We start from the raw sequence: 15,119 nt of genomic DNA, 5'->3' as shown, positions 1-15,119 counted from the left end.
GGACTGATCAACACCAAGGCACCAAGATGGCATTTAAGTGACATCATCACGTGATTTCCCTGAAATCAATGCTGCTGCTCTTCGCACGACATGTTGAGGTGCGGCTTACCACACCCTGTACAGGTGACAAGGTTTAAAAATCACAGGTGAACCAAACTGCAGCTCAGTGGTGCCACTAAGAATTCCGTCCGAATGGATTAACCTTTCGAAGGAAACTCAACCATCCCATGCAGCCCCAGTGTAACACAAAAAACTACGAGGACCTTTAAGCTTTATTTATATTGTCGGGACAATTTTCCAACTCAGTCACTGATAACCTTTCCATCAATGGTGCAGTAACTGAGTCAACATATACTGATTGATGACACCAAGGCATAGTTTCCTTTGAGAAATCAGTCATAATTAAGCCACAATAACTGGAATTGAGATCTGCTTTTTTCTATTAATAAATGTCTTTAAAAACATTTCCGGGCCTTGTTTTGTGAAGATAAGTGTCGGTCTGAAATCAAAGCATGCACAATATGCTGGTGTACGGCTTACCACACCCTGTACAGGTGACGTTGTTTTAAAGTCCCCGTCCAAAGTCCCCGTCCACATACAACCTCCCACATTCTAGTCCTTTCTACATACGCAATTAAACTGGGAGGGGAACTACAGATTATCCCAAAATGATTGGCCAAAGGAAAGTTGTGATGCAGTTTATCAGGCTCGGATCAAGATTTGCCCATCACATCCTCTAACAACAGATGACTGTGAGTATTACTTTTATTTTGTAAAGGTTTATTTCATGTCCTGTAACTACGTCTGTGAGATTTTTTTTTAAATAATTATATGATAGGCGTGGTTGAAAAAAACAATACAACTTTCAAGAGCAAAATGACTACGAGTACTTTAAAACCATCTTTAATCTCACACCCAACTGTCCATTACTAAATCGGGCCTGATGAGATCAGATATTAAGGTATCAGATTGTCAACATCCCCTTAAATCTGGGGGCCACGGGTCAGCTTTTTTTCAGCTCTGTAACCCTTTAAGACATTGTATGTGATATTGGGCTTTGTAATTTGATTGGATAGCAACAAAGATCTCTGGAGGAAATAATGGCCTTTGAAGCCAGCTGCAGCCAGTGGCGCCACCAGGGGGCTGCAGGCGAACTCACCGCTTCAGGCTCACTCACCGCTGCCGTCAAACTCACCGCTTCAGGCTCACTCACCGCTGCCGTCAAACTCACCGCTTTAGGCTCACTCACGGCTGCAGGCGAACTCACCGCTGCAGGCGAACTCACCGCTTCAGGCTCACTCACCGCTGCCGTCAAACTCACCGCTGCCGTCAAACTCACCGCTGCCGTCAAACTCACCGCTGCCGTCAAACTCACCGCTGCCGTCAAACTCACCGCTTCAGGCGAACTCACCGCTGCCGTCAAACTCACCGCTGCCGTCAAACTCACCGCTGCCGTCAAACTCACCGCTGCCGTCAAACTCACCGCTGCCGTCAAACTCACCGCTTCAGGCGAACTCACCGCTGCCGTCAAACTCACCGCTTCAGGCTCACTCACCGCTGCCGTCAAACTCACCGCTGCCGTCAAACTCACCGCTGCAGGCGAACTCACCGCTGCCGTCAAACTCACCGCTGCCGGCGAACTCACCGCTGCCGGCGAACTCACCGCTGCCGTCAAACTCACCGCTGCCGTCAAACTCACCGCTGCCGTCAAACTCACCGCTGCCGTCAAACTCACCGCTGCCGTCAAACTCACCGCTGCCGTCAAACTCACCGCTTCAGGCGAACTCACCGCTGCCGTCAAACTCACCGCTGCCGTCAAACTCACCGCTGCCGTCAAACTCACCGCTTCAGGCGAACTCACCGCTTCAGGCTCACTCACCGCTGCCGTCAAACTCACCGCTGCCGTCAAACTCACCGCTGCCGTCAAACTCACCGCTGCAGGCGAACTCACCGCTGCCGTCAAACTCACCGCTGCCGGCGAACTCACCGCTGCCGTCAAACTCACCGCTTCAGGCGAACTCACCGCTGCAGGCGAACTCACCGCTGCAGGCGAACTCACCGCTGCCGTCAAACTCACCGCTGCCGTCAAACTCACCGCTGCAGGCGAACTCACCGCTGCCGTCAAACTCACCGCTGCCGTCAAACTCACCGCTGCAGGCGAACTCACCGCTGCCGTCAAACTCACCGCTGCCGGCGAACTCACCGCTGCCGTCAAACTCACCGCTGCCGGCGAACTCACCGCTGCCGTCAAACTCACCGCTGCCGGCGAACTCACCGCTGCCGTCAAACTCACCGCTGCCGTCAAACTCACCGCTGCCGTCAAACTCACCGCTTCAGGCGAACTCACCGCTGCAGGCGAACTCACCGCTGCAGGCGAACTCACCGCTGCCGTCAAACTCACCGCTGCAGGCGAACTCACCGCTTCAGGCTCACTCACCGCTGCCGTCAAACTCACCGCTGCAGGCGAACTCACCGCTGCCGTCAAACTCACCGCTGCCGGCGAACTCACCGCTGCCGTCAAACTCACCGCTGCCGTCAAACTCACCGCTGCCGTCAAACTCACCGCTGCCGGCGAACTCACCGCTGCCGTCAAACTCACCGCTGCCGGCGAACTCACCGCTGCAGGCGAACTCACCGCTGCCGTCAAACTCACCGCTGCCGGCGAACTCACCGCTGCCGTCAAACTCACCGCTGCAGGCGAACTCACCGCTGCCGTCAAACTCACCGCTGCCGTCAAACTCACCGCTGCCGTCAAACTCACCGCTGCCGTCAAACTCACCGCTTCAGGCGAACTCACCGCTGCAGGCGAACTCACCGCTGCAGGCGAACTCACCGCTGCAGGCGAACTCACCGCTGCCGTCAAACTCACCGCTGCCGTCAAACTCACCGCTGCCGTCAAACTCACCGCTTCAGGCGAACTCACCGCTGCAGGCGAACTCACCGCTGCAGGCGAACTCACCGCTGCAGGCGAACTCACCGCTGCCGTCAAACTCACCGCTGCCGTCAAACTCACCGCTGCAGGCGAACTCACCGCTGCCGTCAAACTCACCGCTGCAGGCGAACTCACCGCTGCCGTCAAACTCACCGCTGCCGGCGAACTCACCGCTGCCGTCAAACTCACCGCTGCCGGCGAACTCACCGCTGCCGTCAAACTCACCGCTGCCGGCGAACTCACCGCTGCCGTCAAACTCACCGCTGCCGTCAAACTCACCGCTGCCGTCAAACTCACCGCTTCAGGCGAACTCACCGCTGCAGGCGAACTCACCGCTGCAGGCGAACTCACCGCTGCCGTCAAACTCACCGCTGCAGGCGAACTCACCGCTTCAGGCGAACTCACCGCTGCCGTCAAACTCACCGCTGCAGGCGAACTCACCGCTGCCGTCAAACTCACCGCTGCCGTCAAACTCACCGCTGCAGGCGAACTCACCGCTGCCGTCAAACTCACCGCTGCCGGCGAACTCACCGCTGCAGGCGAACTCACCGCTGCAGGCGAACTCACCGCTGCCGTCAAACTCACCGCTGCCGTCAAACTCACCGCTGCCGGCGAACTCACCGCTGCCGTCAAACTCACCGCTGCCGGCGAACTCACCGCTGCAGGCGAACTCACCGCTGCAGGCGAACTCACCGCTGCCGTCAAACTCACCGCTGCCGTCAAACTCACCGCTGCCGTCAAACTCACCGCTGCCGTCAAACTCACCGCTTCAGGCGAACTCACCGCTGCAGGCGAACTCACCGCTGCCGTCAAACTCACCGCTGCAGGCGAACTAACCGCTTCAGGCGAACTCACCGCTGCCGTCAAACTCACCGCTGCAGGCGAACTCACCGCTGCCGTCAAACTCACCGCTGCCGGCGAACTCACCGCTGCCGTCAAACTCACCGCTGCCGGCGAACTCACCGCTGCCGTCAAACTCACCGCTGCCGGCGAACTCACCGCTGCCGTCAAACTCACCGCTGCCGTCAAACTCACTGCTGCAGGCGAACTCACCGCTGCAGGCGAACTCACTGCTGCAGGCGAACTCACCGCTGCAGGCGAACTCACCGGTGAACAACGGTCAACGAAGACCAGGCCGCACTCGAAATACCGTCGTTGGTATCTTATGTCAAGTTCGGACAAAAAGGAAGGATTTGTCAAAATAGTTCCTGATATAACTCGCATAAATAATTTTCACCACCGTTTCCAATGCAGCACACCCGAACAGCAAAAACATATTATAGTTCGGGCGTTGCCGCACTTGTTAAAAGTCGCTGATGATGAAAAACAGTCAAATGAAGAACAATACGCGTTTGCGCATGTGTTTCTGAGAGATAACACTTGGAAGAGTTTTGCAAAAGTAATGCCAGTAAAAGGAAATACCTCATGTCAAAAACTTCACAGTGAGGAAATTATATTGAAAAAAATAAATGAATATGTGAATTCTAATAGAGAACAAGTAAGAGCTGTTTACATTTACACAGTTAATAGTCCATGTTTAAAGAGAGAGCGCCCAGAAATTGTTCCCTGCATGATGTTGATTTTGCATCAAGTCCACGAATGGGGCCAATATGGAATTTCAACTGAGGTCCAATTCAAAAAATATTGGGGCCTATGTGGAAATAATTGTTTAAAAGGGTTTACCTACTCTGATATTGAGAACACTCTTTTAAAGCCCCATCTCACAGCCATATGCAGCAAAAAAGGCTTCCAATTAAATCGGCAAAGTAAGAACTGCCACGAAGATCAAAATTTCGAGAAAGTATGTGATCGAGTAAGGGAAGTGACAACGTGCAAAAGGACCAGAAAACAGCATATGGAGAATATTAAAAGAGAACTTCCTCTTGAGTTGATTCCTGCTGGTATAGAATTTCTTAATCATTGTGCAATGAAGCAATTCATTCGACGTGACCTAACACCAACCTGTAATAGGGCTGTGGTTACATACGTCATACATGAGATAAAAAAGCTAAGGGTTCCATTAACCCTTAGAAGGGTTAGTGTTTGGACTCAACTGGATGATGTCATTTTGGTTCTTTAATTATAATATAATAATCAGTATTAATATCAATATATGATGTGATTGTAACATCCTATAGCAATCCTTTAGCATACTGCATTAGTGGTGTTTACGCATGAATGGCATTTGTTTTTCCAAAAAACTAAAGCTGGTTTGCTGATGGGTCCAGTAGTCGTGGCTTTATTTCTGTTAAGGTGAGGTTTGGTATTTTGACTTGGTAAAGGGGAGACACCAGATCCTACGGCCCTTTGTGGGCTGGTCTGTGTGGTTTCCCTTCTTTTTTGGCTGGCCCATCAGATTTCCCTTCTTTTTTTGGTATTGGTACTGTAAAATAAAATATATATAATATATGCAAACACACGCATATATATAATTTAAAATTAAAAACACTTTTAATTCTCAAGTACTGTATGCATTTTGGTTGTATAATCAATTAATAAATGTGTAAGCTACATCCAGACTGTTTGTTTTGTGTTGTTAAGGTGTTTACTCAAACTGTTGCATATGAACAGTGGTGTGTTATCAGAAGAGAAGCAAAATAGCATTTTAAGGTTTAACGTTACCTCCATTAGTCGTATTTGTTACCGATATGTAACCATGTTACATCATTGCGCCTGAGGACAGAACAGGTTTTCTTCAGTTTAAAAATCAAACAATAAAAGTAGTCTGAGCATTGAGAGCAGTCTGAGTAGAAATCCAAACAGCCAAAAGGAGGCGTGGCTTCATAACAATAACCCTACAAAGTGATTTTCTCCTCTCACTTCCTGGATCGTTGTGTATGGGGACCTCTGTTGGCTAAAACAAGAATTGCAGCTAGCTCATTTTTCAGATTTTCAACACTCCACCACGACCAGAGGCACTTAGATTTATTCCGCTTAGTGTTCTTCACTCAGACACTGCTGTATCTTACATGAACTGTATCATATAACCCGAAGTGTGGCAGCAGTAAAACAAAGAGTCCAATAGTTTTTTTCCCACTTCCTTTATTAGTTTTTGTTACCGATACATGACAATGTTAAGATCCCATTATCCTGTACACACATTTGTTTTCCTTTATGATGGTGGAGATTTGAGAATGGCCACAAACAATATTCTTGTGTTAAATATGCTCACACCCCTGTATACAGTAATACTGATTTTAAACAATAATCGACAATAAATATCAAAAAAATAAGATTAACATCAAGATAAAAAATGCAGAGGGGTTCCATGGTGTCATTTCATTATGTGCCATCCTTTCTTCCCCCAGTCAGTGCAAACATTACATTTAAAAAAAAGTCTGAGTAGAGAACAAAGCAGGAAATAAAAGCCGTCATAACACATTTTGAGTGTTTCAGCAACAAAATTGAGAAACAAAATACAAACAGCAGAAGTCCTTACTGATGGAAGTCGAGCTTCCTTCCATATTTCACAGCAGATGATTTGTCAAAACTCGGGAGCAAAATAAAACCTTCGCGGATTAAAAAATTAAATAAAACAGATTTAAACCTTGAGTGAATAAGGCAAGCAAGCTCTTTTGTACAGTCAGTTATTATTTACATTTTTCAGAAGCTCAGCGGACAGATGCGGTGGGTTATGTCTCCCCCTACTGGTTCAAACTAGTGTTACACTGCAGAGAGCAGCAGCGCGGGCTGAAGCAGCGTCACGCTTGAGGCAACCAAAAGAGACGAACCAGGAACTCAAGTCCAGCCTGTTAAGCAACACCCACAGCCCAGTCTGGGAAACAACAGCATGGGTTTGAGCAAATATTTGTCTGCTCCAAGCCCCAATGCCAGAGTTTAGGTGAAACTTCCACCACATTGCTTTGCTTTATTTTTCTTTTGTTTATAAGAGCTTTGGACATTCAAAAAGAAGCAACATTTCCTTAGATTACCTTTAAGAGGCCAGGCTACGCAAACTCATCATCCTACTCATTCACGCCATGACATGACCAGACGAGCTGGGTGACAGGAAACCATCTGAAAAAAATGTGCGGGTAAAGGATTGCTAAGCTGACACTACACCAACCACTCCACTAGTGTACGGTAACCAAGGTAACGGTAGTTATTGAGGAGGGTGGCCATAAGTGAGACCTGAACGTAGTCGAGCCAGGATCACTTTTGAGGTATACACAATGTACAGAGTGTGTGAGAGGAAGCTACCGACTACGAGTGGCAGCGATGCACAAGCTGTGGAACGCCCTCGTGAAAAAGGTCACAGCCGGCGTGAAACGGTGCCGTAAAACCAGACCACTGCAAGTATGATCTAGGATTACGGTTGATGATTGATAAGTGCTATGAGCCGAGCTGAACTGTGAGAATATGTCAATTTGGCAGCGTTGACTTCTGCTGCTGCTGTTTGAAAACGGTTAAAGACGACCGTCACTGTTCTGGCGTCCATTCTGCGGAGATCGATGTGCTCTCCGGGGCTTTTTATTTTTGACAAGTCAAGGTGAAGATGCAGCCCTGTGGCCTGTGTGCACGGAGGGAATTGTTTCTTTCTTAGTGACTGGGATCGTAAGAGGAGAATCTCAATCATACACTGAACCTGAACAGGAAGTTACAACCAGCCAAAAGACTCCACAGATGTGTGATGTTACTGCTGATGGTGCCGGGCCCTGAGAATGTTGAACTACAGCTCTTGGAAAAGTGAACATGGGACAGGTTTTGAGAATTCCCATTTGACAGGAAGCCTGAAGAGGAGCAAACCTTCCTCTCCTCTGCGACAGGGACCTTGAAGAAGTAAGTAAGAGTAAAGGAAACTAATGAAGTCTTATAATGTCCTCGAACTGCAAGTGTGAGATGAGCGCACGCACACGCACGCACGCACACACGCACGCACGCACACACACACGCCGTAAAGACACCGTAAAATCAATAAAAAGAACTATTGATAACATTAGCCTGGCCACAACACTGCGAGAAACTAAACCTGAACTTTGCTCTGTAAACAGCGGAGCGGCCTACTGGTTATGGGTGGAGAGAGTGAGAGAGAGAGTGAGAGAGTGAGAGAGAGTGAGAGAGTGAGAGAGTGAGAGAGAATGTAGGCCACTGAGAACGGCGAGGCGACGGGCTTCATGGTGGCGTCTCCACGTTAGTTGGGGTCTTCTTCTTAGCCTGCTTCTTCACCGTCTTGGTCACGGTCTTCCAGAGGAGGAGGAGGAGGAGGAGGAGATAAAAGGGAAAGGAGGAGAAAAGCAAAACGCGTCAAATCAAAAGGAAACCGGAAGCCGCTGCCTCCGAACAACAACGCGTCTCTGCCTCTCCGTCCCACCAAAGCGTCCCGAGCCGAGACGGATCTGCACGAGTCCAACACCAACCCCACAAGGCTCGACGCAGCGGGCGACTCATTATTACCTGCGATTGCGGCCTCGGCGAATGACGACGCATAAATTTGGTTACAAATGGGAGACGTTCAGTGTCTTTGGTTGAATATTATTCCCCTCATCCTAGACGCAGTTACATACAAACATGCTGTCATCGCTCTCCACTACTTCCATCTATTGGTGCTGGTGAGGAACCTTCTCCTCTACGCTCCGTCTCCTGCTCTCCATGTACCTTTACTCTCATCCTACACGTTTTCGTACCTCAGTCTTCACAGCAGCAGGTTTCTTGGTCGTCTTAGCGGCGGCGCTGCGCTTTGGAGCCTTCTCCCCCACATCCTCGTCCGAGTGTTCAGTCCTCGCGTCGGATTGGTCGGAGCTGTGCTGGGACGACGTCTCCTCGGGATGAGACGCGGCGGATAAAGAGCGAGCTGTGGGTTTTGACAAAAAAAAATAAAATGAGCGCTCAACAACAACAACTCAACAAGCAATGACATCCAGATATCTAACTGCAGAACACAACATAACCACAGAATCTAAGGTGGACAGCTGCGTTTGCTTTACACTAGAAAAGGAGCTGATGCCTTGAACGCATCTCTGCTGTATGACATCATGATCTCGTGCTACGGCGTGATCAATGTCAAATCATGGGAGACAACAACATCAACAAAGACATGGCCGGAAGATGTGTGGTGTACTGGTGGGGCTCTACTTCCTGTACCTGTGGGTGTTTTTCAACCGGTGTGCCGCTCATTACAGCAATCAGATTAATCAATAAAAATAGGCAATATAAATGCCATCTGAAACTTAAACTGCATCTTCTGTAAATTCTTGGGATTTTGTTTTTATTCCTTGAATCTCTCAGGTTGCTGTTAGACTCAAACTAAACTTAATAAACTCCAATGAGCCCCTTGGTGAGTTTGTTGTTTCACTCTGTCCCTCTCTCAGTATTCCGCTCACAGGCCCACACAGCCAGGCCAGCAGCGCAGTGACAAAGATTCCTCCCTCCGAGCTTCTCCTCCCACTGAGATCACATGCTCTCAGATACACGCCACCCAGCAGCGACGGCCCGGGCAGCCGACCGACCGCACCGGCCGCTGCTTCAGCTTCAGCCCCGGCGGATTACCGGGCGGCTACAGTTTCCGTGTCTGAGGCCGAGTGTGTAGACGTAGAGTGTGTGCGCTGTGTGGCCTTACTCTGGCGTGCGGTGGCGCTCTTGGCCCTGGGCAGAGTGCTGGACCCCGAGCTCATGTCGTCCATGTGCTCCCGTCGCATGCGGCCCTCTGAGGCGTGCAGAGCCAGATCGTCCTCGGTATTGATGAGAGTCAGGTCCTGCATGCTGAAGCTGCGCAGCTTGTCCGACAGCACGCCCTGCCCCTGAGCAAGGCAGCAAACCAGATGGAATAAGAGTTACATAATAATCCTGTGTTTATACTCATTTTAAGCAGAACCTCCTTTCAAAACAGTCCAGCATAGCCCACAGTGAAGCAGGCGCTGGGTGTGAAGTGCTTTAACTACGGTTTGTGTGTTTTGCCTCTAGGTGGCTTGTCAAGTCGTTTGTCAGTCATGTGATCGAATTGTACCGACTGTATTGTTTGCAGAGTTAGAGGCGAAATGTGACACTTCTCAGTCTGACGAGTTTAACTCCTGGTGCCCACACGAGCTCCACAACAGCGACGTGGCCGCGGCTCACCTTGCTGGCTGCAGTGACGGCAGCAGTAGCGGCCAGGTTGAGACCCCTCTTCCCAAACCTCATCATGGTCTCATAACTCCTGTCTTTGGCCTGTGCGATGTACTCGTCTATCTCCTGGCGACAGACGACAGAGACAAAGAATCAAAGACACTACAGGGCGAAGGATGAGCACACATGGCGGCAAAAGTGGGCGGGCCGGGGGTCGAACCTTCTCTTTGTTGGACAGGGTGGGGTGGACAAACTTGCGGTAGAGGACACTGGAGCCCTTAGTGTAAGGAGACAGGAGCCAGATGACGAAGGCAATCTTTATCTCAAAGTAGAAAGGAAACCTGGGTGGCCAAACACAGCACAGCACAACAACACAGCTCAACTTAACGCAGCACACAGAGCCCCATCCTTCAATATTTAATGAGGTGAAAGGCACAGAAATAAGACGTTCTGCTAAAAATATCAAGAACGCCGTGAGACGCACGAGTGAATGTGTGTGTGTTGATGTTATATAAGCTGAAGTCGTGACAGAATCACTCTGCACTCTGTCGGGCAGGAGGGTCGTGACCCCGAGGAGCTCCTGACTCACCACGATAGGACGAGGTCCGTGACCGTCTCCGCTGTGGTGAACAACGCAAACACTATCCAGTACATCATCCACTTCACCTGCACACACACACACGGAGGTAAGGTTAGGACAGCACATAAACAACACGTGACAGAACGCAGCATCCGGGCGCTCGTGTGCTGTGACACGTGGAATCTAACGAGAACACATGGCGACCCAGATATGCAACATATGTATCTCAGGCCTTTCAGAACACATCAGCACACATGGTTGATCTCCCAGAGACAAAGGAGACGCACGGGATGCTGCTGCACAGGACACACATGACGACCGATCACATTTATCTTAGGAACTGATGCCGCACGCCATGGACGTGTTTGAAACGCATAGTTAAACAAAAGAAAGGAAAACAGCTTTAAAAATGGGGTCCTGCACTCTGCCTATTCCCAATCCCCTCAGTCGCTCCTTCTGTGATTGTCTGCGCGAGTTGCTCTTGAGAGGGTTGCTATGGTAACGTGCTGGGGCGGGGGGGGGGGGGGGGGGGACTGGCCCTCTGCCTAGCTCCATGCACTGACTACTCCTCCCCCTGGACCCACATTCTCCTCGCCATCGCAGTGATGAGGTAACCAGGGAGGTCCCCCACATTTAATGATGAGAATAATAAAAAAGACTTAAGGAAAAGAATGAGAATCAGCTGTTTTCATTTCCTGTTTCCACTGGGCGAGACTGGATGAGCCCTGCTGAAAAACACTGCCACATTATTTTCTGTTTTTTTTTAAAGATGCAAGCCTGGATTTTGTTTTGTGCCTCTCAGCTCATTGCTCATGTATGAAAGAGTTGACATCATCCTGACCAGCGGCCTGTGAAGCTTCATCTGAGTCATCCAGATAGAATAGAAGCAGAGTCGTAGAAAGTCAGTCCTGTCCTGTAATGAAGACGCTTTGCCGTTCTTCAGTTCTGCTCAATGTGGGAACTGCAGGCAGCGTTTCTGTCCCTGGCAGACGTCTCATTCCCTCTGGGGACAAAGACGCCATTCATGTTAAATTACACAAACCTTCTCTTAACAGACGAGGTGGACTGAGGCACCGTTTGTCTGATGTTCACAAAGCCGCTCTTACATCTGTTCGCCGGCGCTTCCCCAAGCAAACCTGCCGACACGGCCCCTTGCTGGGGGCGGGTGACGGCGGCGATGATGTGGGCGTGTTTGAGTTTTGTTCTTAGTCACGTTTTCCTTCTACAGCAGCCTGTGGGTGGGTTGGGGTTGGGGTCTGTCTCTGTGACAGACAGACCCGGGTGCTCCAGTTCCCACGCTGACCAGAACTGTAGAAGCATTTCCGCCGAAACGTCTTCACCTCTACACTTTCAACCGCCGAGCACGTGATCCTAAACATCAGTGCTCTTCATCAAAGCATCCCAACAGCTGAAGATACCAGAAAAGGAGTAGGGGAATGAAAAAGCAATGGAATTTAATACTCACATATTCCTTCACATTCTTCGTTTTGACAGCCTTGTATGAGGAGTACGCTGGGTAGAGCGTCCCAAAGGCAAGGCTGTACAAGACAGAGACAGAGAGAGACACAGAGAGAGAGAGAGACAGACAGACAGAGAGAGGGAGAGAGAGAGAGACAGAGGCTCAGTCTGTGTTCACCGCCACCTAACAGACTTGTTGCTGCATGATTATTCTCCACTTAGGAAGCAGGTTACACATGAACTCTTGAGCTTATGTAAACACAGGTAGCTTTGTAGTTGAACGTTTGAAAAATCCATCAACACAGGTTTCAATCTGAACTGAGTTGGCACATTGAGGACCTGATGGGGCAGTGGCTTGTCCAAACACATACCAGCCAGGGAAGGATAAAAAAAAAAAAGAACACAATGGAAATCATGGGAGTTAGGAAAACTGCAGTTAGATAAGGTGGAGAGAGACAGAGACACACACACACACACACACACACACACACACACACACACACACACACACACACACACACACACACACACACACACACACACACACACACACACACACACACACACACACACACACACACACACACACACACACACACACACACACACACACACACACACACACACACACACACACACACACACACACACACACACACACACACACACACACGGGTCCCCATGTGCAGACGGGGACACTGAGCGTTGTTTTTTAGTGTGGATTTGGTCGCATCCTGTGCCATTGGTCGTTAGTGCTGATGTGACAGGATGTGGAATGCTGAGCGGAGGGAGAGCAGGGCTACACTTTAGTTACACCACCAGCCTGTCTGTGTGCTGAAGGGACAGATGTCGGGAAGAGCCTGAGCGGATCCCCTCTGTTTCACTCTGCTTCTCAATAGAGCTTCTGCCTCCGTGTGTGTGTGTGTGTGTGTCTGAGCTGTGCAGTCATGTGAGCAGCGCCTCCCTGAGCTCATCGGGCTTCTAGGAGTGTCTTTGGGAGTTATGCTGCTCCATCACCTGATAGAGGACCGACCTTGTTCACACACACACACACACACACACACACACACACACACACACACACACACACACACACACACACACACACACACACACACACACACACACACACACACACACACACACACACACACACACACACACACACACACACACACACACACACACACACACACACACACACACTCAACACTTCATGACACGTCAACAACGCCGGGATGATGTCATCGTCATCAACAACTGTGACGCACTAGGATGGTTCCATTCCTGTCTGCCACTACTACAATTTGTTAATGCATATACAAATGAAATTAAAACTTAAATCAAATGGAAAGCACCCTATGCAAGTGTCAGACCCATGAACAATCTTAGTTAAATAGAAGTCGCTCCAGAGTCGAGGATAAGTGGAAGTCAAAATGAAGTCAAAAGTCAAAAACATTGGAGAAATGAGGATGATTTCATGGTGGATGTCCTCGACCCTTTATGATCCATATGAGACCACACGTCTCCCTCTGACGCATGAATACCTGAGGTGCACTGAAGTGTAAGAGCCAGCTGGAATGTTCTCAACTGCACAACATTTAACACTTCTTACATAATACTGGTGAGATGTGACTGTTAATCATGCACCTGAGCTTTTGAGAGACACTCTCACAGGTTCAATGTGAGAATTACACCACAGCCTGCTCACAGACAGACAGACAGACACAGACAGACAGACAGTCGGTTAACATTAGCCACCCACTCCTAACAAATACACCTTTGGGGGGTGAAGTGGCTGCATTAAGGAGCAGGATGATGATAACGGCTGCTGGCTTTAGTCGAGTCATCATCATCATCACACTGTCTGGCTTTGTGTACAGGTGGAGGCAAAGGCCCAAACTGCACAATGAGCCAATAAAGTCAGTCTGTTATTTAACATATACGTTTCTTTCTGACCACAGACCTGGCAGCAGCCTGATGGATGTGTTTGTATGGGTGTGTGTGTGTGTATGGGTGGATGCAGGGCTTAGCCTTCCTTTACATCAACCTATTTCCCTATCGTTACCATATGGAGCTGGTATGCTCGTGTAACGAAGCACAGTCAAGCTCGGAGTGTTTTAAATGTCAAATACTGCCTGGTTTGACTCTAATTTTACATTAAAAAATGCGAGGTTGGCCCGTTAATAAGGCAAAAGTTGATCATTATGTCAGCAGCTGTCAGGGCCAGCAGCACATCTCTGGCAGGTAGCTATTTACTGGTTAGCCAACTATAGCTAACGGCGGCTAGCGAGCCATGGATGTCAGAATTCACTGCATCATTGTAAGACATTTAGATACAGCAGCGGAAACCACGGCAACGCTACATTTAGCTTTCTATCCGAGGTGCTGCCGGCTTGGTACCGCTTGGATGTGAATGGAAACAGAACCGGAACGAGCTAGTGTGCGCAGGCGGACCGGTTTGGGTTCTGCTCTGCGTCGAGACAGCTGATGGATGGTGGAGTCGAGGATGCTGTGGATGTTGGCAACACAACAGATGCAGTCAAAGGCGAATACTCACACAACTATCCGTGAGATGATCCACGAAACCATCGTGGTTCGTAGCCCGAGCGTGAGCTCTTCTTCACCCCGGCCTTTCGGAAATAGACGTGGTAAGCGCAGGGACTTAAGCGGCCCCCATTCCCCTCCAGGAGGCGGTTTGCTGCGGTGTGAAAGCGGGAGGCAGGATGCTGCTCTCAGGTAGGCCAGCAGCTGAGGCTCTGCAGCGATCAGTGGGTCCAGGCTAAAAGTCCACGAGCGTCTTAAAGGGGCCGCGTACAAAAACACATCTGCCTCACGTGGCTCCGCCCACCCGCCGCGCGCGTGACCCAATTAGCCCGCTAAAATTGGTGACGGCAACGTGAAAAAGCGACCGAAGAAACGTGTGTTTATGTCATAGGGCAGAAGAGTAGTCCCAATGCACCATCCAACCGAGTAAACAAATTATTTAGTTGATTTGTACATTTAATGCTACGATTGGGTGTCATGGAGACATTCAAGCTTCTGTCCCATTTCTGTGACCCATTTCCAAATTTAGACAGAAGCTTCCAGAGAATATGGCAACAGCAC

General features: G+C 49.6%; 1 protein-coding gene and 1 long non-coding RNA gene across 2 annotated transcripts; one reads left to right on the top strand and one right to left on the bottom strand.

Annotated features, from left to right (window-relative positions):
- Positions 1-6,385: 6,385 nt before the first annotated feature.
- reep2 (receptor accessory protein 2) lies at positions 6,386-14,797 on the bottom strand. The gene is made up of 8 exons (XM_076164959.1): positions 14,572-14,797; positions 12,019-12,091; positions 10,563-10,639; positions 10,194-10,314; positions 9,986-10,099; positions 9,489-9,669; positions 8,557-8,723; positions 6,386-8,113 (listed from the first exon to the last, which is right to left on the bottom strand). Exons 1-8 carry the CDS (start codon positions 14,601-14,603, stop codon positions 8,045-8,047), a joined length of 834 nt encoding a protein of 277 aa, XP_076021074.1. The 5' UTR covers positions 14,604-14,797; the 3' UTR covers positions 6,386-8,044.
- LOC143011936 (uncharacterized) lies at positions 8,109-9,203 on the top strand. The gene is made up of 2 exons (XR_012964953.1): positions 8,109-8,481; positions 8,562-9,203. It is a non-coding gene; the product is annotated as an uncharacterized LOC143011936 (long non-coding RNA).
- Positions 14,798-15,119: the final 322 nt, after the last annotated feature.

This window comes from Genypterus blacodes, unplaced genomic scaffold (genome assembly GCF_046128005.1).
Source record: "Genypterus blacodes isolate CSIRO-AG114 ecotype Tasmania unplaced genomic scaffold, CSIRO-AGI_Gbla_v1 ptg000139l_1, whole genome shotgun sequence".
NCBI classification, from domain to species: Eukaryota; Metazoa; Chordata; class Actinopteri; order Ophidiiformes; family Ophidiidae; genus Genypterus; species Genypterus blacodes.
Note: the sequence above shows the minus strand (reverse complement) of the source record. Positions and strands in the feature narration are given on the sequence as shown.

Excerpts from the sequence above, each read along its gene's own strand:
- reep2 (XM_076164959.1), bottom strand. The coding sequence starts at position 14,603 with ATGGTTTCGTGGATCATCTCACGGATAGTTGT. Across the intron at positions 9,670-9,985 it reads CCGTCACTGCAGCCAGCAAG|GGGCAGGGCGTGCTGTCGGA; the intron begins GTGAGCCGCGGC and ends TGCCTTGCTCAG. Across the intron at positions 8,724-9,488 it reads GAGCGCCACCGCACGCCAGA|CTCGCTCTTTATCCGCCGCG; the intron begins GTAAGGCCACAC and ends CAAAACCCACAG.